At 43.0% G+C, this 22,965-nt stretch overlaps 1 protein-coding gene across 6 annotated transcripts in view; it reads right to left on the reverse strand.

Moving 5' to 3' along the window:
* ITSN1 (intersectin 1) overlaps positions 1 to 22,965 on the reverse strand; it is a 246,702-nt gene that overhangs the window by 55,672 nt on the left and 168,065 nt on the right. For 3 of the 6 annotated variants that reach the window (XM_037990807.2, XM_073009637.1, XM_073009638.1), the window contains 7 exons: positions 20,172 to 20,377; positions 19,321 to 19,403; positions 15,328 to 15,494; positions 12,115 to 12,160; positions 9,277 to 9,398; positions 4,581 to 4,698; positions 2,026 to 2,217 (listed from right to left, as the gene is read on the reverse strand). In XM_037990807.2, coding sequence (XP_037846735.1) covers positions 2,026 to 2,217; positions 4,581 to 4,698; positions 9,277 to 9,398; positions 12,115 to 12,160; positions 15,328 to 15,494; positions 19,321 to 19,403; positions 20,172 to 20,377 — 934 coding nt within the window. Of the gene's footprint in view, positions 1 to 155; positions 1,662 to 2,025; positions 2,218 to 4,580; positions 4,699 to 9,276; positions 9,399 to 12,114; positions 12,161 to 15,327; positions 15,495 to 19,320; positions 19,404 to 20,171; positions 20,378 to 22,965 lie in introns of those variants that run through there. The other 3 variants (XM_037990811.2, XM_037990813.2, XM_037990809.2) reach the window with 3 other exon arrangements.

Here is a 22,965-nt window from a genome sequence, read left to right on the forward strand (position 1 = left end):
CACAGACTCAGCGAGCCTCTGATTATGTCTGTATTTCAAAGAGCACAGGTCATGGTTGACACGCGGGCAGTAAGCACACTGCTGACATCTAGTCTGCTTGGTTCCTCACCACCACTGCCAGGTTCCAACATCAAGAACACAGAGACATTTCCGTCTAACTTTTATATGAAGAATTTAATTATCTATACACGTAACTAATTCAAAAGGTTGTATTACAGTTGTTAAAGCCGCAGGTTTATATATTTATATATTTTACATTCATATCCGTGAAAATACTGAAGCGCAACTGAACGAGGAGGAGAGGTCCTCGCTCTCTGCACCATATGAAAGGAGAAGGACCTCTACACGACCACCAGCACAGCCTCCCGACCGCCGGGAGAACGCGAGGGGGGTGCGCGTTACAGAGTCTTTAGGAGGACAGCTAGATTGTGCTTGAGGCTCCCCCTGCCCCATTTTCTGTGCCGTGAGCAGCAGGCATTTTTATTGAGAGCTTCCAACTAGTGTTTAAAAGACAAACAGGGCTTCGGCTACAGCATATCTAACACACAAACGGACCACGAGCTCCATTTCGTATTAATCTGTAGAAATGCCACAGTCTAGTTAAAAATGTAAACATTGGAAATTAATTGCAGGAGACTTCTATACATTCTTTCTTGTCAGGAAAATTACTTGTTCAAAATAGGTCATTCCATGAAAAGTAATTGGAATAAAACTTCATGTAACAGAGACTAAAAAGAGATTGTGGAGATCGTTGATCCTAACGACCTCAACGGTGTTGTCTACTGATTTTATGCGATGCAAACACGCAAAATTAAAAACCCCAAACAAAACACCAACTCAACCAGATAAATCTGAGACCAAACAAAAACAGAGTGCTTTCTCATGTGGCTACAGGGTCACTGTGCAAAATCAAATCAAATGCAGTATGATTAGAGCATCGTACAAGGTAATAGCTTTGCCATGGAAAGAACTGATTTCTTATGTACAGGATGTATTACATGCTCAACAAGGTACAGCTGATACACACAAACAAGCACAAACACCTTCGCTTTAATTGGGCTCATTCTACACGTCTTTAAAACAGAGATACTGAACTCCTCCGTACTTCTATAGCAAGGGGGGAAAGCCCCAAACTACACAATTTAGTTGGTAACACTGGACAAAATGAAAAAATACATCAAGTCTCAGATTTATGGACATTTGGAACAATTTTTAATAGCACATGCAGCATTCCTTGATAGTGGGTCTTTTTGCAAAACCAAAATAGCAAAGAAGTCATTTATTTATTTTGTTTATTAAAAGGCTAAAACATATATTTAAAAATAATTTTAAAACTATTCAAAGCACCTGTGCAAAGGTGGGGGAAAGTCAATTTGAGTAACTAGGAAAGCCACAAAAGGACCCACTACCCTGTGTGTTTTTGTAATTTTTGCTCCTATCTCTGCAAGTAATAACTCAAACATTGCGATCACATGCAACTAAGGTAAAATGAGGTAAACTGCTCTGCAGTGAGTTCTTCTACTCAGAAGGCAGTAGGTGATCATGCTGGAAGTCACATGATCAAGGCTGCATCTCCCATCATCCCTCTGGGCAGTGATATGGGATAGTGGGTCTCTTTGAGGACTTTCAAGCCTGAGGGGGGGATGGACAACATATGATTCCTAGAAAAAGGAGGAAAACAACACATAAGCAAAACAAAACAATGAGCAAAATTCAAGCTAGGAAAATGAGTCAGGCATGTAAACAGCATGGTGCCAAAATGATTTGAAAAAAAAAAAAAAAAAAAAGGAAAAAGGAGGGAGGGGAGGGAGGGGACATGCTACAGAAGGAATGAAAATTAAAGAAAAATAAAACCCCACGAGTTAAACTCTTGCATTACAGAAGGTCTTCAAAGAGACGATTGCAAATGCAGCAATGGTCTAGCTTTAAGTTCTGCAAACAAAGCTCAGCAGAATCAGAGCAATGCTGCATGTTTTACCGGAAGACACCAGAGAGGCAAGGCGACAGAGCCACCAGGGCACTTACATTGCTGGCTTGGGTCCATGTCTGTGGTCAGCTTCACATAATTGGATGGGAAGAGCCCCACTTGTCCATTGACTTCCCCCTTCCACCAGTCGGGGTCCTCCTTGTTGAGGACGTTGATGATCTGGCCCTTGTTGAAGGCCAGCTCGTCGTCGTTCTGCGCAGTGTAGTCGTACATCCCAATCACCTGGCACACTGCAGGAGACAGGGCTGGGTGAGCGGCCGCACACCCACCGAAGGACGCGCAGTGGGCACCGCGCAGCCATTCAACATTCCCAGCTACTCTTTCTGTACTTTCAGAAGAGGGTGACAGTAGGTGGAACTGTTCTATTCGGCTTTTTGCAGTGTGGGCAATAGGGGAAGATGAAGAATTAAAAACCAAGACAACAGCAAAATTTTCACACTAAGTCTTTAGAGTTTTGTTTTGTTTTGTTTTTTGTTTTTTTTTTTGAGATGGAGTCTCACTCAATCGCCCAGGCTGGAGTGCCGTGGAGTGATCTCGGGTCACTGCAAACTCTGCCTCCCAGGTTCATGCCATTCTCCTGCCTCAGCCTCCCAAGTTGCTGGGACTACAAGTGCCTGCCACCACGCCCAGCTAAATTTTTTGTATTTTTAGTTAAAGACGGGGTTTCACCGTGTTAGCCAGGATGGTCTCAATCTCCTTACCTTGTGATCCGCCTGCCTTGGCCTCCCAAAGTGCTGGGATTACAGGCATGAGCCACTGTGCCCGGGCAGTCTTTAGTTTTTATAATATCATCCTCTTTTTCATGTTTACTTGTCAGCAGAAAATGTACAGTGCTAATTGAGGGCTTTCGTTTCCAGTGCAGTGGAACTCCTTTCTACCGCTGACTCCAGAAAGACCGGCCCAACCCCATCCCATCTTCTGCTGCACAGGACAGCTGTGTGGCATGGGCACTTTACTATCATTTTTCCTTTTTGGTTTAAAGTAGAAGGTAATCATCATTTGACCTCCAAGAATCCCAAATCTTAGGGAGAACTAAAACTAGTGATTGATTGATTGATTATTTATTTGAGACAGAGCCTCACTCTGTTGCCCAGGCTGGAGTGCAGTGGCACGATCTCAGCTCACTGCAGCCTTCACCTCCAGGGTTCAACCGATATCTGGTCCTTTCGAAAGAGGCCTCAGCCTCTTGAGTAGTTGGGATTACAGGCATGCACCACTATGCCTGGCTAATTTTTGTACTTTTAGCAGAGACGGGGTTTCACCATGTTGGTGAAATCACCAGGCTGGTCTCGAACTCCTGGCTTCAAGAGAGCCACCCGCCTCGGCCTCCTAAAGTGCTGGGATTACAAGGCGCGTGCCACCACATCATGCCTAAAACCAGTGTTTCAAAAGATTTTTCTGCTGCTGTATCTTTGCATCTCAAAATGTTGTCTTGAAAGAAATCTCCACCCTCAAGAACAATTTTTCTTTTCTCATTTTCTCTCAAGCCTATAGGAGGTAAAACTGTTCTCATTCTTTGGCACTTCTACTTCAGATGAGTCTGCACCAACAGGTCACAGTCCCTGTGAATCTTTCTTAACCAGCCTATATAAATAGGTTTAGGCTTTTCAAATTCTCCAGCTAATTCAATCACTTCAGCAACTGATTTCAGCGGGCCTGAGGAAGGGGCTGTACACGGAAGTGGAGGGATACTGACACATCTCCCCAGGGGACAGCAAACCCTGCGGGAACCACATTCCTCAGCCTACACGAGGCCACAGCTCAAGCAAAGAGGCCCAGCGGAAACTGGGGTTCATCACAAAGTTTGCCCATCCTTTAATTTCTTGAGAAGGCTGCCAGGTTTTAATCTTATCTCACTGGGTACATACAGCACAGATATTTAACCACAAGGTATTGGAACAAAAATTCTACACTTTCCACAAAAGCCAACCAAGAATGGTAGCTTAAAGACCTAAAACAGAAACCTGCTCCCCTGACCTCAGCTCTCTCAGATCTTGCTGAAGCATCTAATTTGGTCCCTTCAATCAGAAAACAGCCAACTGGGCCAACTGCTGTGCTCTGTTCTTTTCCAGTCCTCCAGGAAAGTGTGTACAACATCCTGCCCGCCCAGCGGAGCCCCCTCTGCCCACAGTGAATGTCACAGGGGAGCTATTTTGGTCTTCAGTGAACACCACATTACAGCCCCCAACCCCCGTGGCCCCCAGCTCCATCTCCTGACCTACTGAGACCCCAGCCATTTATTTTTGGGTGTCCCTTTCTGTCACCTCACCCGCTAGCCTAAACCCCAATGTAAATGGCTGGAAGGAAATCAAGAGGAAAATGTGGCCTTAATGCCACAGCATTCATGACTCCTGCAGGAAGAGCGTTCCAACAAGGGTTCTGTTGTGTGCAGCACAGAAAAGCCACTTAGATATCTGGTCCTTTCGAAAGACATATTCCGTATCACATTAGTTTGCTGTCAGTCCCAGCAAGTACAAGAAGTGCTTTAAAGCACATGCGAAAAACAACGTAAATATATTTAATGAGGAAAACAAGTGGAAAAACTCAAGTGACACGCAGACCATTTTCCAGTTAGAAACGGGAAACTCCTTACCTGCCGCTAATGCTGTTGACTTAGGTGGCTCTGTTGGAGTGATTTTGCTCATCCCAGGGCTTAGAAGTTTTACATAATTAGCTGGGAACCAGCCTATCTGGCGCTTTTTCCCACGTGCCTGGTAAGAAAATAATTACATCAAACATTTTTAAAGGTTCATCTTTTATAATACAGCTCACTTTATAACAGAGCAGTTATGTAAAGCTTACATATAACTGAAAAACAAACGACATTAAGGGTAAAATCTATGGATTACTGTGTCACAAAGGTAAAACACCATAGCTAAAATTCAAATTGTGGCAATCACTGGTCAGCAAAGCCCAGAATGTTTTTGCTTGGGCTAGACCATGTGGATCACAAAATCAGGATATACCATGGATTGCCTGGGATAGAAAATTCTGCTCATGTAATGCTAGCATTCAGCTGTTAATTTCAGGTAATAATGCAGACATTATGGTTAATGCCAACACTGTATATGGGTTTTAGGAACAATAATAATAATAATGATGATGGCCATCAATACCGAGTACTTCTTTTTTTTAAATTAATTAATTAATTTTTTTTTTGAGATGGAGTCTCGCTCTGTTGCCCAGACTGAGGTGCAGTGGCGCAATCTAGGCTCACTGCAAGCTCCGCCTCCCAGGTTCACGCCATTCTCCCACCTCAGCTTCCCGAGTAGCTGGGACTACCGGCACCCACCACCACGCCTGGTTAATTTTGTTTTTGTATTTTTAGTAGAGATAGGGTTTCACCTTGTTAGCCAGGATGGTCTCAATCTCCTGACCTCATAATCTGCACCCCTCGGCCTCCCAAAGGGCTGGGATTACAGGCGTGAGCCACTGCACCTGGCCCTCACTGAGTACTTTTTATGAGCCAGGCCCTGTGCATTTAGGCACACAATTCCAGAAGGATAGTACTATCATTATTCCCAATTTCCAGATGAAAAGTTGAGTGACGGCCCCAAGGCCACAGGCAGTTAGTGGCAAGCCAAGATGCACTCATGTGTCTGCATGCTCCTCTATGGGTAATATACATCAAGATGACACACATGCAGCACACACAGAACACAAGGAGGCTTGATGTTATTTTCACAAACCCGTAGGCCCATGGGATGGCTAAAGCCACATTTTTCACTGCCATTTCTTTCTCACTTAATTCAATCTGATTCAACACAAGATTCATCTATGCAGTGTTTCTGCACCATGCTGTTAGAAAGGGACAGTAGATGACTGTCCCTATAAACCAGGGGAGTTTACAACCAAGTTGGTGAGGCAGGTTTTGCAGTTAGGACACAATCCCATGAAAAGACTTGAGTTAGGGATCATGAGTCGGGCTTTGACTACCCTTCTGTACACCACCAAGAGAACCCAAAACTACTCGTGCATACACACGCATGCGTACACACACACACACACACACACACACACACACACACACGTCTAGAAACAAGGCTCTGATCAAAACAGCCGCCTCTGGGGACAAGGGTGGGAGGGAGACATTTATATTCCCTCATAACTTTTGAATTTTAAACCATGTGACTGTAATTACCTATTCCCCAAATAAGGAAATAAAACAAAAAGAAAACTTCCACCACATTACCTGTGCCCTCCCACCTGCCAATTTATCAAGAGGGATACCTCTGGGTCACTTTGAGAACACAGAGCAGGCTTCACTTTTCCTTGAGGTCTGACAGATTTCATTCCCTTGGCTCAAGGACTAAAGCTTTTATGTTCACAGTGAACCTGCCAATGACTGAAGCCATTTGGTTACAAGTTTCCACGTTTATCCACCGAGTGTACCACCATTCTGCTCGCAATGACACCCTTTCCCACACCTCTGCAGCAGAGCACAGACCTCGCTGGTGTTTCCTCATTTGTGGATCCACATGGAGAGTCACTCTGGTGACAGCGCCAGGAGCTCTCCTGGGCCATGGCAACTCAGCCACTTTATTGTGGATCCTAAGAACCACTCAAACTCTCACTTTAGCACAGTGCTAGAGGTGTGGGGACTGAAAAATATGGCTGCTGCCTCCAAGGGGCTAGTCAGCTACATGTGGAAATAAGAAATGTGCACAGAAAGCAAAGTAATATAAAATACTAAAGAGTGGTGCTGGCACGGGGCCACCGCTGGAGCTCAGGGGAGGGAGATGGCACTTCTGGTTGGGATGGTCACAGAGAGCTTCCAGAAGTGGGATCTGCCAGCTCTTGTGGAAGTGGAGAGGTGGGAGTCGGCTGGCCCCTGGGGAGAAATGTCATGAACAAAGGCAGCGAGGCAGAAGAGCAGGGGGGTGTTGGTGTTTCAAAGAGGCTGGAGTGGAGACATCATTGCTCAGCGGTAAGACGTGAGGCTACACTGGGGAGAGGGGCCCTGCAGGAAGCCTTCCCCTGGCAGGCAAGGAAGAAAGGCGATGGGAGTCTCCCATGTCTCCAGAACAGGACAGAGGCATGATGCTGGCAGGGTCAATGGGTGACACAGCACAACTCTAAGCAGGCAGTGCGACCTGAGGGTCTAAGGAGGCCTCTCCCTCTCCTGCACAGGAGAAGGCATGTTGATAAAAAGGAGTGGATTCTCAGGCCTCCAGAGGTCAGACTCCTGAACCAGTGAGTAGCATCTGGCCAGCACTCCTGGAAAGGTCAATTATGGGTGTCCACCAGCGAGCTCCCCAGGGGAAGTTTCATCTTTAGTTACACTCCAGGTTGTGCCTTCTATTCTGGCCAAGATGCATTTCTTACATATTCAGCTCTCCAGTGTGGCTCTTCCTGTCCCGGCCTCAGGCTCACCTCCACAGAGTGGTAGACGGGACTGTGTGAGACCCGAGGCCTTCCCCAGCAAGGCCTTCTTCCTTTGTGCTCCTGATGTTCTAACCCCCATTCCTCAGCACCCAAGGGTCTGACTTCCGTGGCTAGCCCACTGCACGGCAAAGGTTTCCTGCTTCCCTCTTTCCCCCTCAAACTTACATAGTTCCATACCGTTCTGCTCATGGGCAGACAAACACCAGCAGACTGGGGAAGTCAGTCTACAGGCCCATTAATGGCCATCAAAGGGTTCCCATAGGCCCCTTCCTCACAAAGCATTCCAGAAGCCATTCCTTCCTATATCTGGCCAAGTCTTACTGAGGCCCCCTGTGTTACGCAGAGGCCCATGTTCAGCAAAGGCCAGAGAGATGGACGGCTGCTGGGAAATTCAGCTCTTCCACAGGCCCCACATGGGCAAGCCAGGGAGCAAGCCCTGTCCTTCACTAAGCTATGAAGCAGGTGGCCAGGTGCCCGCCTGGCGGTCTGAGGCTGATCTTCACTTTGGATGGGGGAGGATGCGGGGAGGGAGACACACTTTCTATATGAAAAGTCAGCCGGCTTACCTCTCAAGTAACTGCTGTAGTAGTAACTTTTTAAAGGCAACTTTTTATTTAGAAATGATTTCAAACTCACGGAAAAGTGGCAAGAATAAGAAAAGCACACGGAACACCCGTAGGCCCTTTACCCGAATTCACCTACTGTCAACACTCGGCGGGTGCCAGCTGCTCCCTCATTTGTGCGCTTTATCTCTCCCTCCCCACCCTCTTCTCTGTAAGTTCTTTTTTTGAATCATCTGATTGCAAGTTGCTTACATCTTAACTCTTTACCCCTAAATACTTCAACGTGTATCTCCTAAAAATAAGAATATTCTCTTATATAACCACAGTACAGTTATTGCTTTCAGTAAATTTAACACCGGTACAATAATTTTGTCTAATCTAGTGTCCATAACCCAATTTTGTCCATTATCCCAATATTGTCCTTTACAGCGTGATTTTCTTTCACACACGGTCTAGATACTGCACTAAGTCTAGATACTACAGCCAGTCCTCACGCCTCTTTAGTACCCTTTCGACAGGTTTTGTCTTCTACGATTGTGACATTTTTGAAGAACAGTCACTCCCTCCTCGCTCCCGGCACAGCTGCACACATGTGATGTCCTCTGGTCTCCCCACTGCTCATCATTCTGATCACCTCATTCAGGTGTTGTCCTAGCTCTCCACTCTATAATGACTGTGTTTTCCCCTGCAGATCACGAGTGATTTGTGGGGATCACTTCAAGACCATGCACATTTACTGCTCCTAATGAAAATTTTCCTGCAGATTTGGCATCCATCGATGATTCTAGGAAGTTTTACCATGAGAACTGTGTAACAGAAATCTTTTTAAAGCATCTTTGTCTCTGGAAATGAGACCTATAGGAAGTATCTGGAATGGTAACATGTGTAACAAGATGATATGATTAACAATACACACACACACGCGCACACACACACAGGAACTAAAAATACTGTGATGTATAGATGTGGCTTTGAATGCAAAGAAACCTGCTCTTGTGCCACTGAGGAAAAGCTCCACTCTCTAATGCCAAGGCACATAAGGACGATGCTATGCAGGCGTCCCTCATCATACAAGTTCTCACTATGCTGACACTCACTATCTGAACTCAGAAATGGAACAGATATGTTTTCATATGAGCTCCCAGCTCTCAGAAATCTGTTACCAGCTGTCTGAAACTTAGGAACTAAACAAATACAGAAAATTTGGCATCTCTCACTATCCAAATACGGAATTTAGGCAGTGAGGGGTGGTTTGTACTTTACAATAAAATAGCGTCCCTTTGAGATTTTGTGTATTGAAACTTGGATGGAGAATTGTAAATAAAGAGAAAAGACACTGACTTGTAGCTCTCCTTCCCACCATCCACCTGGGTTCTTTTTTCGGATCAAAATCAGCTGACCAGGGGCGAGAGTGAGCTGCTCGGGGCCGGTGGCGGTGTATGAGGCAATAACCTGGGCAATTTCTGAAAAACAAGATCAAACATGGCAGTGCACTGTTAGAGTCAGCAGGAGAAAAGGGCAAGAAGATGTGGGCGCCTCCCAGGTTCACAGATGAACACATCAAAACCAATGTATTGGGCTGGATTTCTACTCAACGAGTAAGGCTCCCTGAATCGCCCCTGTTCCCAGAGCTACCAGGCAGACGCGGCATTCAAGGGCTTGGCTGATCCTCGAGCCCTCAGTGGGCTGCAGACTCCCTTGTCACCCCGTGAGACTTACCAACTTCCCTCCACAAAGTCCGCTCCTTGCCCACTCCTGGCACCTTCTGTCATACCCCTCCCATAATTACCGGGAATGCCCGGAGGCCACGGGTGGGGGCCTCCTTTGCCACCCACCCCAGCACAGCAGCACTCAATGGCTGAGCTGCCACTTTAAAGTGACTAGAGGACTCCATAGCTTTCCCAGCTGCCAAGTACAGCAGAAACAGAAGCCTATTTTCCTCAGAAACCACTGGGAGCCCGGCAAGAGCTTATTTCTATGTTGTTGCTGCAGATTCTCACTCCCAACGACACAGCCTTCTTCTTTATGCCTCACATTTTGAGTGATCCCTGAATATCAGGTGCAAATCATGGCAGGGAAAATTTCTTTCTTTTTATTTCACGTTATAGGAGGGACCTGGAGTTAAGAAGGGAACTTTATGCAAAAACAATTCAGCACAGGGAAAAAAATGTAAACGGTTCTGTACTTTTCCTGAATGTGAAAAGTCCCATGGGAAAAATTCCAGCAGTACCACAGACCAGGCTCTGAAACACACATTTCCCCTGGCCCAGGAGATCAAGTATGAAAAAACAGAACCCTTCTCTGCCTGAGTTCTGGCACATCTGCAGCTACGCTTTCTGAACTTCTAGAAGCAATACAGAACAAACTGTTCTACTCCTCTACCCTTGCTCTCCAAGTGTGGTCTGTGAAAGAAAGGAGAAAAGAAGGAAAGAAGGACAGAAAGAAAAGAAGAAAGAGGGAATGAAGTAAAGAAGAATGGAAAGGAAGAACGCAAAAAGGTCCCAGGTTCTGACGAGATTGCCTACTTTTCTACTCACTCCAGGGAACGAGTAAGACTCTGGCTCTTAAGTAAGCCGCTCTCATCCTGTTCTGCATGCTATCAGGGGTTGGCCACCAGGACAGAAGCACCCGGCAGTCACGGTGCAGGCCTGGCCCTGCCTGATGCTTTGGAGAGCTCAGGGCAAGCAAGAAAGGCCACAGCACGGTCTACTGGCCCAGCCTAGGCTCTGACTGGGAGCTCCAGTTGGGATGTCTGCACTGGGATGAGGACTCTACTGCAACAAACCAAAGACCAGCTCTTGGTTCCAAGAGTTTATGGCTTGAAGAAAGACCAAACTAATGTTCTATTTGGCACTGGATGTTCTTGCTCCTCATGGGACCTGGCAGATGCAGCCAGCAATCTGCCCCAACATTCTCTGAGGTCTTTTGTGTCCTTTCTTGCTAGTTTCAGTGCAAAGTAAAGCCCACCTGGGCATCATCTATGAAATATCTGGACCCTCTGGAATGACAAATGTCCAAAACTTAGAAAACTTACACTTAAAAGTTTGGTGGGTGGTCCAATGTATCTCCTTCCATTGACTCCTTCCATTGACTGTATTTGTCTGACTAAAATAAAATCTTAGACTATGAGAAATTTCCCTTTCTTTTTCTGGCCATGTAAGCCCAGTTGGAGCTGGGCACCAGACAGACAAGCAAATCTGTCTTTTGGCATTTCAGTGACTGTTTTAACCTGTGATTTCCTAAGGATATGATAGCAAAAAAGCTCAAATGACCCAGACCAGGAAGACGTGCCACAGAAACCATATTATTTCACATCCGCTTTATGTGATTTTATTGAAATAAACTAAAACACTTTGGATTCAGAGGTGTGACTATAATTTTGTACCTTCAATGTGTACCGAGGAAAACCATCCAATGGCTTCTAAATTAATGGGACCTACACTCACATAATATCTGTTGCTCCTCTAATCTTCTCCATTGTTTGTGTCCTGGGAATGCATTATTAGGAATGAAAAAGGGCTAACCAAGCCTAAGAGAAGGCGGAGAAGCAGCTGAGCCCATAATCCTACAGCTCCATGTATTATAACTTCCTAGTATCTCGCCTGAATTATTTATTTATGTATTTATTTTATTTTATTTTTTGAGATACAGTCTTGTTCTGTCGCCCAGGCTAGAGTGCAGTGGCGCAACCTCGGCTCACTGCCACCTTGGCCTCCCAGGTTCAAGCGATTCCCCTGCCTCAGCCTCCCGAGCAGCTGGGATTACAGGTGTATGCCACTATGCCTGGCTAATTTTTGTATTTTTTTGGTAGAGACTGGGTTTCCTCTGTTGGCCAGGCTGGTCTTAAACTCCTGACCTCAAATGATCCACCTGCCTCGGTCTCCAAAACTGCTGCGATTACAGGTGTGAGTCACTGCACCTGGCCTCACCTGAATTATTTCTCGACAACCCAAGAGAACATTCTATCTGGTGACGTCTCCACTCTTCATGTGTGAAGCAACAGACGAATCTCATAACCAAGTGAAATTATTAATGGATTCCAAGGAAAGGACTTACTCTCACCACTCTTAGGAAAGATTCTTTTTATTTTAGGCTTCTGGCCCTAATACACAAAGATGGGGAGCAACTATCAATTACATTCAAAACATTGAAAAGTAAGCATCAGGGTTTGTAACTTACCAGGTTTTTTTCCTAAACTCCCTGTTTTCCCAGCAGTTCCAGAGCCCTTAAAACAGAGCAAAAGGTCTCATTTGCATGCTGAAGTTTTGATCATGCAACTTTAAAAACGATTAATGATGACACAAACCCGCTTGAGCCCCGAAGCCCCACTTTTCATTCGGGGAAAACACAGCACTGTATCACCTGACACAAGGATATAGATCAGGAAAACATGGGACAAAATAAGTACTTTAAAACATGTGGCTTTTACTCGTTTCTATAAGAGAAAAACACAGCAGAGTATGGGGCCCTGTAAGAGCCCAGAGGGCTCCGAGCACAGGCACTTCTTGGACCTGGTCAAATCTAACAGGAGGTTCCAGGATAGGAAGACTGTTAGTTTACATCCTAAATACTAAGCTCGGGCTTATTTTCACATGGTTAATTATGAAATATTTCGCATATAAAAAGTACAGGGAATATAACTCATGAGCCTACCACCCGGATTTAACACATTAAAATATTAATATTTTGCACATTTGCTTCAGGAGCTTTCTTTTTTAAAAAACTAACACAGTACAGGGACAACTGGAACCTCTCTTCCCCCATCCTATTCACCCTTCTCAATCCAAAGAGGCAGTGGCTGTCCTGTGTGGCCTTTCCACTTAATTTCACAGCGTTTATACACTGAAATTTCTCTATCAATGCAGAGAGGCAGAGCATATTTCTTCCCAACTATCAAGTGTTTAAAAAGTGCTCTGGGGTTGAATTCCTCTCTGGGATACTCATGGAATTTTAAACCAGCCAAGTAAGCCAACAACAGAGACCACGAGAGGCAGGACAGGAGCCAGAACGGAATCTGTTGTTACAAAGTGCTTTATTCTAAATTAATTTATGCTTGAGTCTATCTCGCAGTAAATTAAGTATTCTAATTAAAACAAAACAAAAGGCTTAGTAAACTAAACATGAGTTACTGAAAGAATAAAAATATGCCATTTATCTACCAGGAACACAACTTACAGTCTCTTTATTTTGCTTACTGAAATTTAAGAACCATTTACCAGGAAAAGTTTGGGTTAAATTTTTACACTGATTCTGCTTTATTAACAAACAAAGTTATACAATAGCAATCTCTCACTATTTTTCAATAGGCTGCATATCAAAAAAAAGGAATACCAATGAAACAAGACTCCAGTGACCACTTAACTTTCCTAGTACAGGCTTAGAATCGACTCCCTATACTCCATAAAAAGAACAAGGCAATTGGCAGTACCCAACAGTAGAGTTCAAGTAGTTTCAATGTGCTCCCTTTGAAAAACCCCAGCCAGTCCCATAAGCTGGGATGGATTGAAAAGGCCATGTTCTGTCCTCCCAGCACCTATAAAGTCCTCCAGACTGTGCCCCAGACCTGCCCATACAGAGAAGGGAAGCAGGATGGGACAACTCTCCCCATGCCCAGACATCAATTCTGGTATCTGAAGCTGGGTCTGGTGTTAAGTCTGGTCAGATATTTTGCTTTTACACTGAACTCTGCATTCAAGTAGGACGAAAGAGCTGAGTTTTCAGATTTCTTTCATTATTATTGAATAGTATCGCTAAATGTATATCTAAAAATTTTTAGTACTGCTAGTTCTTCTGTGGCTAATAATTTAAGACTGTAGTTAAGAAAGCAGCTTACAACTCTACTTACCTTAAAAAAAAGTCACTGTGTTTTCCTAATATTTATTTCAGATGGTTTTATTAAAGTAGAAAACTGTAACTTATTAAAATACATTACAAGTAATAACTTTTGTATTTTAACTGATCCAAAAAGTCAAGTCACTTTAAGAGTTTTCATGCACGGTAGTAGAAATTAAGTTTGGCTTTTAGGGTTTTACCCAACTCCCCTGAAATATCATCTATATGACTCTCATTGGACTCGACTTGCTGGCCTGGAGAAGAATTTAATTCTCTGTTTCCAGGTCTGAAAAGTCCAATATGCCAGCTGTCTCACAGGGCAAAATTATTTTCTTCCAGGCTTCTGCCAAATTCTCCAAGGGTGGGCAGACTTAAGTAAATCCATCCATGGGAATTCCACTTAGCTGCTCTCAAGACCGCAGCAAGAAAAACCAAAAAGCAAAACAATGCTACCCCTTAAAAAAACAAAATCCAAGCAAATAAAATCATTTCTGGGAGCTGCAAGAGAGGTGAGCAGGCCAAGGGCAGGACTACTAGAGCAGGGCACCAGGCCCAGCCTCACCCCCAGAGCAGCTCCGAGCACATGGAGCTGCACATGGAAGAGCCCAGTATACCCTCTACGACTGGCATTTGAAATAGAGAACTTTGTCCTCTTGCTTACTCCTGAGAAAGTGGCCCCTACAGGCTCCCTGCCAGCCTTTTCTCTCTCAGTACCTAGGAGGTATGAGGAGAAAAAGAAAATTACTGTGAATTGACTGTCAATGCTTAAAAAAATGAGTCAATTCTTGTTGGTTTTTTAAAATGTGCACTGGATCTGTTAAATGACTCCATTTATACTCTGAAACTCTCCACTAACGTGCAAGTGGCTCCTACAAGACTGACTCCCATACTCTGTGGTAAGTCCACCCCACCATTCCATTAAACTTGCACTATCTTAAGACCACAGTTTATGCGATCAAACTTTTAGGGCTCTATTTAACAATAGTGGGAGCCCTTCCAATGTATACAGATAATAGCACTTAAATTCAGTCCTGATCAACGGAGATTCTAAGGCCTAGTCAAAAGTGTACCCATCTCTTAGATCTTGTGTCTTTCTGCTGTGTGGGCAAAACCAGAAATTCTAAAAACTTTCTAATACCCAATATTCTGGGGCGATTATCACCAGAATACTTCTGTTCATACAGGCAAAATATTGCTATCATTCTTGGGGCATTTAAAAATCAATGACCATAATGATCTAATCAAGAAAGTTTACTCCAAAGCAGAAGTCGGTTACATGCAGGAAGAGAGCTTAATACTGAACATGATCCTCCCAGCTGATGTGGACCAGCCCCATCACACTCAGCCTCCACTTAGCCCTGATGCGTTCTGCTTGGGGGAAGCCAATGCTTATTCCGCAGTGCCAAATAACAAAATCAAACAATGACAGGTCACAATGGATTTACTGTCACATTCCAGAACTTAGCAAAACCCAACAAAGTTCCACTGTCAAACATCGTGACTCCCCGCAAAGAGAATCACCGCACAGAAAGGGAGAGGAAACAGTTAATGTGGGTTTACCTCTGAATCTTTAAGCCTCACATAGTTAGAAGGGAAGACTCCGGACTTGTCGCCCACTGTTCCTGTCCACCAGTCACCATCTTTCTTGGTAACCAAAATCACATCCCCTTGCTGAAAGGTTAAATCTCCTTGCTCAGAACTCTCGTAAGTGTACATGGCAATAAATTCTGGTGGGGAGAAATATTGAGATACGGAGAGAGCTTGATTGTTTAAAGAAATCCCAGACAGCTTTGCAAAAGCAAGTTTACGAATAAGGAAGTTAGGACAAGATCCATTCAAGAGAAAGGCTAGTCACAGATAAAATACAGAGCTGCAGAATACCCTGGGCTCCACATTCCCCCAGTGCACATAAAAAGTTCAGTAGCTGCAGACAGGGAGACAATTCCTGGGAAGACCCAGACATAGGAACAAAAAACCCAACTGCATGTTTACCGACACTGGAGTATTTACGAGTGATCTGCCATTTAGCGTCATGATTTCTTTTTGAATGAAAATGGTTTTTACATTTATTTTTAACTAAGAGTTACACAATACCTACTCTGTGCTGAGCACTGGGTCAGATGCATTCAGATGCAGGCTCTTGGTGTATTAAATATGTGTATTTCAGTTTTGAGGGTACCAAGTCACAGTTTTAAAAAATTGTTACACAGCATAAATCCTTTGCATAAATTAAATAAGACATACTTTTCATTATTCAACTGCCTGAAAACTTATGTCCTATTGTGCCATATACACAATATGATAGGAAGCTGTTAGAACACAAAATGAGTTACACATATTATTTAGTTAAAAATGGGCATCTAGTTGTCATTCAAGAGCACAGAGAGGACTGATGAGAAAAGGAATGTCCAACCCAATCCCAGAAAGCCTTTCAACAAGTTAAAAAGACAAATCCCAGTTTATCATATTTTATTATCCATATCATTTAGTCTTAAAGAATAAGAACTAATGTTCCTTTGTGTCTTGAATTTGAAGGGTGTGCATTACAGAAGAAACTTTTCTTTTTAATTAGACGTAGAACTTTGCATCACTCTTGGTGGATTTTATTAAGGCTTAGAACCAAATCACACTCTCAGAAAGATCACCAGACACAAAATCCTACATGGAGGTTCTAGGTACAGGATAAAAGATTTACAGAAAGATGCACACGCTTCTTGTTTCCACTTTTTCTCCATTTTATCCTAGGCTTTTGTTTGTATTTTTTTAAAGCAAGAGAAAAATCACCATTTACCCAAAAAGTTCATTTTTATGACGGACAATGTCTGTTTCTCTCTAAATCTCAGATGATGTTCCTTCAATGTCCAGCCTCGTGTTGAGTAAGAGGCAGGACTTTTGTATGGAGAACTCCTTCGGTTAATTATCAGAGCCTCTGCAGGAGGTACTAATGAAAACTAAAACAAACAGACAAAAACACAAAAACCTCTAACCCTTGTGCTCACGTGGGCAGCCCCTGGAGCAACAAGGGCCTCCTTCAGCGCCAGTGTTGACCTGTCAGCGCCGAGGCCAGCAGCAATTGCTGGTGGAGAGCACTGGGCCCCATGGCAGACACAGGTCATTCAAACGTCCCAGGGAAAACAGAAGACTCTCTGTCTTTAGCCCTGAGGCGCTGGTAACACATACCTCCACAGTGAAAATTGGAAAAACGATTTCCCACACAAGGAAATCAAAGTTTGGTGGCTTTAATAGGGTCATTCTTTCTTCATTAACAGACTCATTTTTCTGATTTCTCCATACTCTCACCCTTCCCTTTTCATTCTGCTCCCTGTTACTGTTCTTTAGATCATATTTGGCCATTTAAGACAGGATCCTTGGCCATCAATACTTTCCCCAGTGATTCCTCAACTTCAAAGTTACTTTCTTTAAAATGGATCCAAATTTTGAAGTAACTTTCCAAATGCTTAAGAAACTTCAGAAACATGAACTCTGGCTGAACTTGGTATTGCAGTATAAAATATAAAGGAGACTGGGAAGACCGAGGCTGGCCTTGCCCTGCCTGCCTTGCACAAAGGCATCTGAGAGAGGCTTTAGGGAGACAATGAAACCCAGAGACGTGATGACGGATAGGCAGAGGTTCCTCTTCAGCTACCCCTTCTCAGGAGACATTTCACAGAGGGCAGTGTCCATCCCCAAACCAGTATTTTAAAAGTGACCCAAGCCAATCACCTATTTTATCTGGTTTACAGTTTACTTTAAATTTGATTATGTTCAATGTGGTATTAACAAGAGGCTCATTAATAAATGAAAATAGCTTTTCTCAGAATTTCTATGGTTAATGTCCTCCCACCCCTTCACAAAGCCAGCAAGCTTTCCAATATTTCTAATAACTAAGTCATTTCAAAACGGCTGTAATAAATAAAAACTAAGATCAGAATTTAACTCCATCATGCTGCCCAATTTTAAGTATATGCGTGGTTCACTTGTCACCTATTTACTGAGGCCTCAGTACATGTCTCAAAACAAATAAACAAACATTCCTCCACACTGCTATTGGATGAGGATGCTCATACTTTATGTGGCTTTACCAGTAATCCAGGGAATGAAGCAAAAACGACATAAAAGTAGTAGACATTTACTGAGCTTTGTTCTAAAGGCCTTCTGCATATTATCTCACTATCCTTGTAATAATTTCCTACCTCAAGGGGAGTTATCACGGCCAATTTACAGACAAGGAAGCTAAGGCATAAACAAAATAGTACTGTTACTAGATGGGTGAGTCAAGATACAAACTCCAGCCCTCCAGTGAGCCTTGACTGGATATAACACACCAAAGTTTTTTTCTTTCTTATTTTTTGGTGACGTGCATAATTTGCTTTTTACTAAACTAACTGCATGTGCTGTGTTTAAAGGAGCTTTTTGCCTTGTTACCCTAACAGTGGATAAAAATGTCATTAAGATAATGACAATGTATAAAGGGAACTCTGTTAATCATTTTCACGGTAATAGCAAAAAGGAGATGCTGGATTGTTTAGTGATGATAAGGTTTTATAGCTATGCTATGAACTAAAAAAAATTTTTACTTTAAAAAATCCTCTTGAAAAAAGAACATTGTTACTGTGAGTCTGAAATACCACTATACCTTAATCCTTGCTGTCTCCACCTAGAACAGCTGTTTTAATAATTCTATTTTTCATTGGGCAAGGTTTCTAAGGAATGTAACAATCTCATTATGGCAGACAAACTAAATAAAACATTCTATTCTCATGTAATGTAGTCAAGGAACCCATAAAGAATTACTATAGAATTGGTTAGTTATAGCATCTGTTAACTACAACATTGCTCAGATGTCTACACAGAAAACCCATCTAACTCAGGGAGCACTCTCCAGTTAGGATGTGATGATGGCTGTACTGAATGTAAAAAAGATGTGAGATTTTTACCATGAGGTTCTGAATTACATAGGTTTCGTTCGGTTGGCATCCATATAATATTTAGGATTATGTCAGCAAGTGGAGATTGAGAAAGAAAGCAATTATTTGTGTAATAAACACTCAAAATGATTTTTTTTTAGTCCTAAATTGTCTGGTTTGATTGTTTTCATGGAGTACATAAATTGAGTTTCAGTTTCATTTTGGATGGTACAGATGGCATTCATGTTACTGTGAGAACTCTAGTGGTCTGCGTAGTTACTTTTAAAAATGAAATACTTATCTATGAAGTCAGATGAGACTAGACTATGTTAGATGAAGCAATGACAATTTAGGTATAGAGATGCTTGGAAAACTTGATTCTTAGTGAACTGAATGGGTCTCTTGTAAAAGTCAAAGGGCTCATAATAAAATATAATTAGAAAATTCAGTTTTTGATGATTAATATGTCTGACAGTATTTTCCGTGAAGTACTCTGATTCTGTAAAGAGCTAAACTTTCATTTTACTGTAGTTTAATATACTGATCATAAATGTAGTCTATCTTAAGATGAAATTCAATCTCATTTCAAACATTTACACAACGTCCTTGACCCTTCTGAAGAACATAATACAACTCAGGCCCTCACCTTCTCCCGAAACGACCGGCTTGGCTGCTGGAGAGGCTACTCGCTTTAGACTAGCAGGACTCTCTGAAGAACCAGACTCCATGCTGCCATAAGGGAAGAAGAGAGTATTTTAATTTTTATCTTCGAAGAAAATTGTGCAACTGACACTGATTTTTCTGTTAAAACTGCTTAACTTTTAAAACTTTGAACAATTCACAGCTGAAATAGTTGTATTTAGCTAGTTTAAAAACACATAATTAGGTAATACAGAGGCACGACTCTAAGCTCGCATTCTTCTTTTTCAGCACTTTGCTATACTGGACACATAGCTTATGTACTAGTTTGTTCCAAGGCAAGACTGACTGAGAGATGCTCATTGAATATTTTTGCTATTTTCCTCTTCTTAAAACTCATAGTTTGTTTTGAACATTAATATGGTTGGAGGAATTAACAACCTTAGGTTCCATGCTATAAGACCCTAATGAAAAAGACAATTAAGTCCTCTGATCATTTCCCCAAATCCTTTGGGTTTCTAAGTATTCACACGTATCTGGTACAGCACTGGGTAATAAGCATAAAGAGAGTCATAATCTCCAACTAATGCACAAGAGAGTTCCAGGTCTCAGAGCTGAATTCCTTCTTGCATAAGGCAATGAAAAACAAGGCACATAGGTTTTCATGAGGGAAGAAAGAATGCATTTATCTATAAGAGGCTCCCTTTTGGTACTCTCTATACTCTAACTTTTGCAGTTAAAAGATCTAGAAGACAAACTAATCCCACAACGCCTGTCTGTGAATCTTAACTAGTGCAAACAGTAATTTAACGCCTAATATTGTTTTCATCAAATACAAGCAGATAAATACAAAAATACCTGGTAGATTTCCTTATGGGCCCTGAAATGAGTTTGACGTAAGACTTGGGGAACCAACCCTTCTGACCTTGAACTTCTCCAAACCACCACATGTCTTGCTGTTCCAGGACGGTGATGACATCATTTTTGTTAAAATTTAAATGGTTGTCTTTTTTGGCTCTCCAAGGATACAGGGCTTGAGCTTGTAGCCCCTCCACCTTTTCACCCTTGTGTGGAATGACATAAAGGACCTCTCGTTATGTTGCAGTTTGTTATCAATTAGGGCAGACGTGAACATGGCACCTCTCCAATAAGCACAGGCCAGACAAGCACACACGGCCACAAAGGGCCCTGAGGCAGCACAGCAGGAGGGCTGGATGCTTCACTGTTTCCCAACAATTGTTTATTTCCAAAAGTGGAGGCAAAAGCCTGCCAGCCTCTTCACAAAGTCACTGTCTGACCATCTATAACTCTCTATTTCAACAAGCCAGGAGGTCACAATTATTCTGTTCTATCTATGCGCCTTTTAAATTTTGGTTCTATTTTCACTCTCAAGTTGCCCAGGATACCTCCCCATTTCCAATCTGACTGGTGTTTTTAGTGGAGGATTAATACTGGAGCAGAAATTTTATGAACTATCATGAGATCATTAACTGGCATTTTAGTTTAGGTGGACCCAGGGAAATAGGTCCTATCTGGATTATGCTTGTTTTAGTTCCTTTTCAGAGAAAACAGGGATTTGGTGAGCATAAATTCATTGTAATTACCATTTATTGTACATCTACATGCACTGCCCCATGAGATTACAAAAATGAAAAAAACAGTCTCTGCCTCCCCCAAATAATTTAGGGAAAAGCACTTTATTAACCATAAAACACTATAAAGATGGGCAGTATTATTAGCAAGTAACTCACAAGTAATGGGGAAGAAAGAGATAAAAACAACCATGTGTACCACCTGGCAGAATGCAATATACTGAAAAGGAGTTCCTACTATTCACTGCAGGAATAAAGAGGAAAGAGGGATGAATTCTGCCTGGGAGCATCAGGGTAAATTTCACAGAGGGGGTAGCATCTGAGATGGGCCTTGAAGGATGAGAAGGACTTTGACAGCTAGGGCTTCGGAGGAAGGGCACTCCAGGCCGAGGGCGCAGCATGGGCAAAGGCCTCAAGGTGGAACACTGCAAGGGGTCCGGGAAGAGAAGCACAATCCGGGGTTGCATGTGGCCTAGTCTCATGGAGGGGTGGAGGAGGAGGTCAGGCTGGAAAAGCAGGGTAAGGCATTTATTATCTTTTAAGAAGCTATAGCATTAAACCATTACAATATTTTAAAGCATTTAGTAAAAAATGAAACACCAAGTTTCAATCATATATATGAACGGGTAAGAACAAAGGACAATGCCTAGAGAGAGTTACTTCAGAACCAATTTGTACTTGCCTTCGGAAGTTATTTATATTATACTGACATTAAGTTATGATTATGTCTGATAAGCAGAGAGAATTTACAACAGGTCAAACAGTTTCAGCATCTATGTTGATAACCTCTAATTCCTGGTCTTCATGGGTTCTTACCTTCTTAAACCCACAACATCCCTATCCTATTTCCTTCCACTTAGCTGTACATTCACTCCTTCAAGTCCCTCAGAGCTGAGGGCGTTTCCCTGGATTTTGAACACCCCTCAGATTGTATATTCTCGACCTTGCATTTTCCTCCTTGCAGCGGACCTGCCACCTACGTAGCTCCTCATCCCACAGCCCTTCTGCACTGTCTAATCCTCTCGGCCCCTTCACTGACTTCTCTCCGTATGGACCCCAGGGTCGGCCTTTCAACTGTGCCCTCACTGGCATTTCAGAATCTCTCCCCCTGAGAAATCTTCCCCGTGTCTGCTGTGTCGACCTTTCTACATTGATGGGCCCTAATGACCCCAGCCTGGGCTGGATGTGGATTCTGGGTTTGAATCCCAGGTCTGTCACTTACTAATTTTCTGGCTTTGGCAACTGTTTAATCTCTCTGAATCTCAATTTCCACATCTGTAAAGTAGAAATGATACTTTCTCCAAAAGGCTATTAAAGTTTAGCAATCCCACGGTAATGTAAGATGTGTGTAGGTGGGGAGGGGGCAGGAAGTTTAGTAAGATCCATGCACAGTATTGCGATGACAGAAATAACAGTGGTGAGCTATATAACTATTATTATTCCTAGTCCCAAGCTGTGAAGCATTGCTAGAGAAAGCTGAGGCAATGTGCAATGATCTATTACAGACTCAGGTTAAATTAAGCCAGGCAATTCTTCATTTTTTTTTTTTTTTTTTTTTGAGAACTGAGTCTTGCTCTGTTGCCCAGGCTGAAGTGCCGTGGCGCAATCTCAGCTCACCACAACCTCTGCTTCCCAGGTTCAACCGATACTTCTGCCTCAGCCTCCCAAGTAGCTGGGATTACAGGAGCCCACCACCACGCCTGGCTGATTTTTGCATTTATTAATTTTTTTAGTAGAGATGAGGTTTCACCATGTTGGCCAGGCTGGTCACGAACTCCTGATTTCAGGTGGTCTGCCTGCCTCCCAAAGTGCTGTGATAACAGGCATGAGCCACCGCGCCGGCCCAATTCTTCATTCTTCTTTGTTGGCTCCCTCATTTGCCTACTCCCAAACCTCTTCTACACTCCGCAGCCCCTCCGGGCTCCTTCCTCACTGAAAACAGTATCATACAGCCCAAGCTGAACATTTTTCTTGGCTTTATCTTCTCCAGTCTCTTTTCACTCTTCCTCACCCAGAAGAAAAAGACTCCTGTCTTTTCTGTGCCTTTAATGTTGTCTGCC

This window comes from Chlorocebus sabaeus, chromosome 2 (genome assembly GCF_047675955.1).
Source record: "Chlorocebus sabaeus isolate Y175 chromosome 2, mChlSab1.0.hap1, whole genome shotgun sequence".
Classification (NCBI taxonomy): domain Eukaryota; kingdom Metazoa; phylum Chordata; class Mammalia; order Primates; family Cercopithecidae; genus Chlorocebus; species Chlorocebus sabaeus.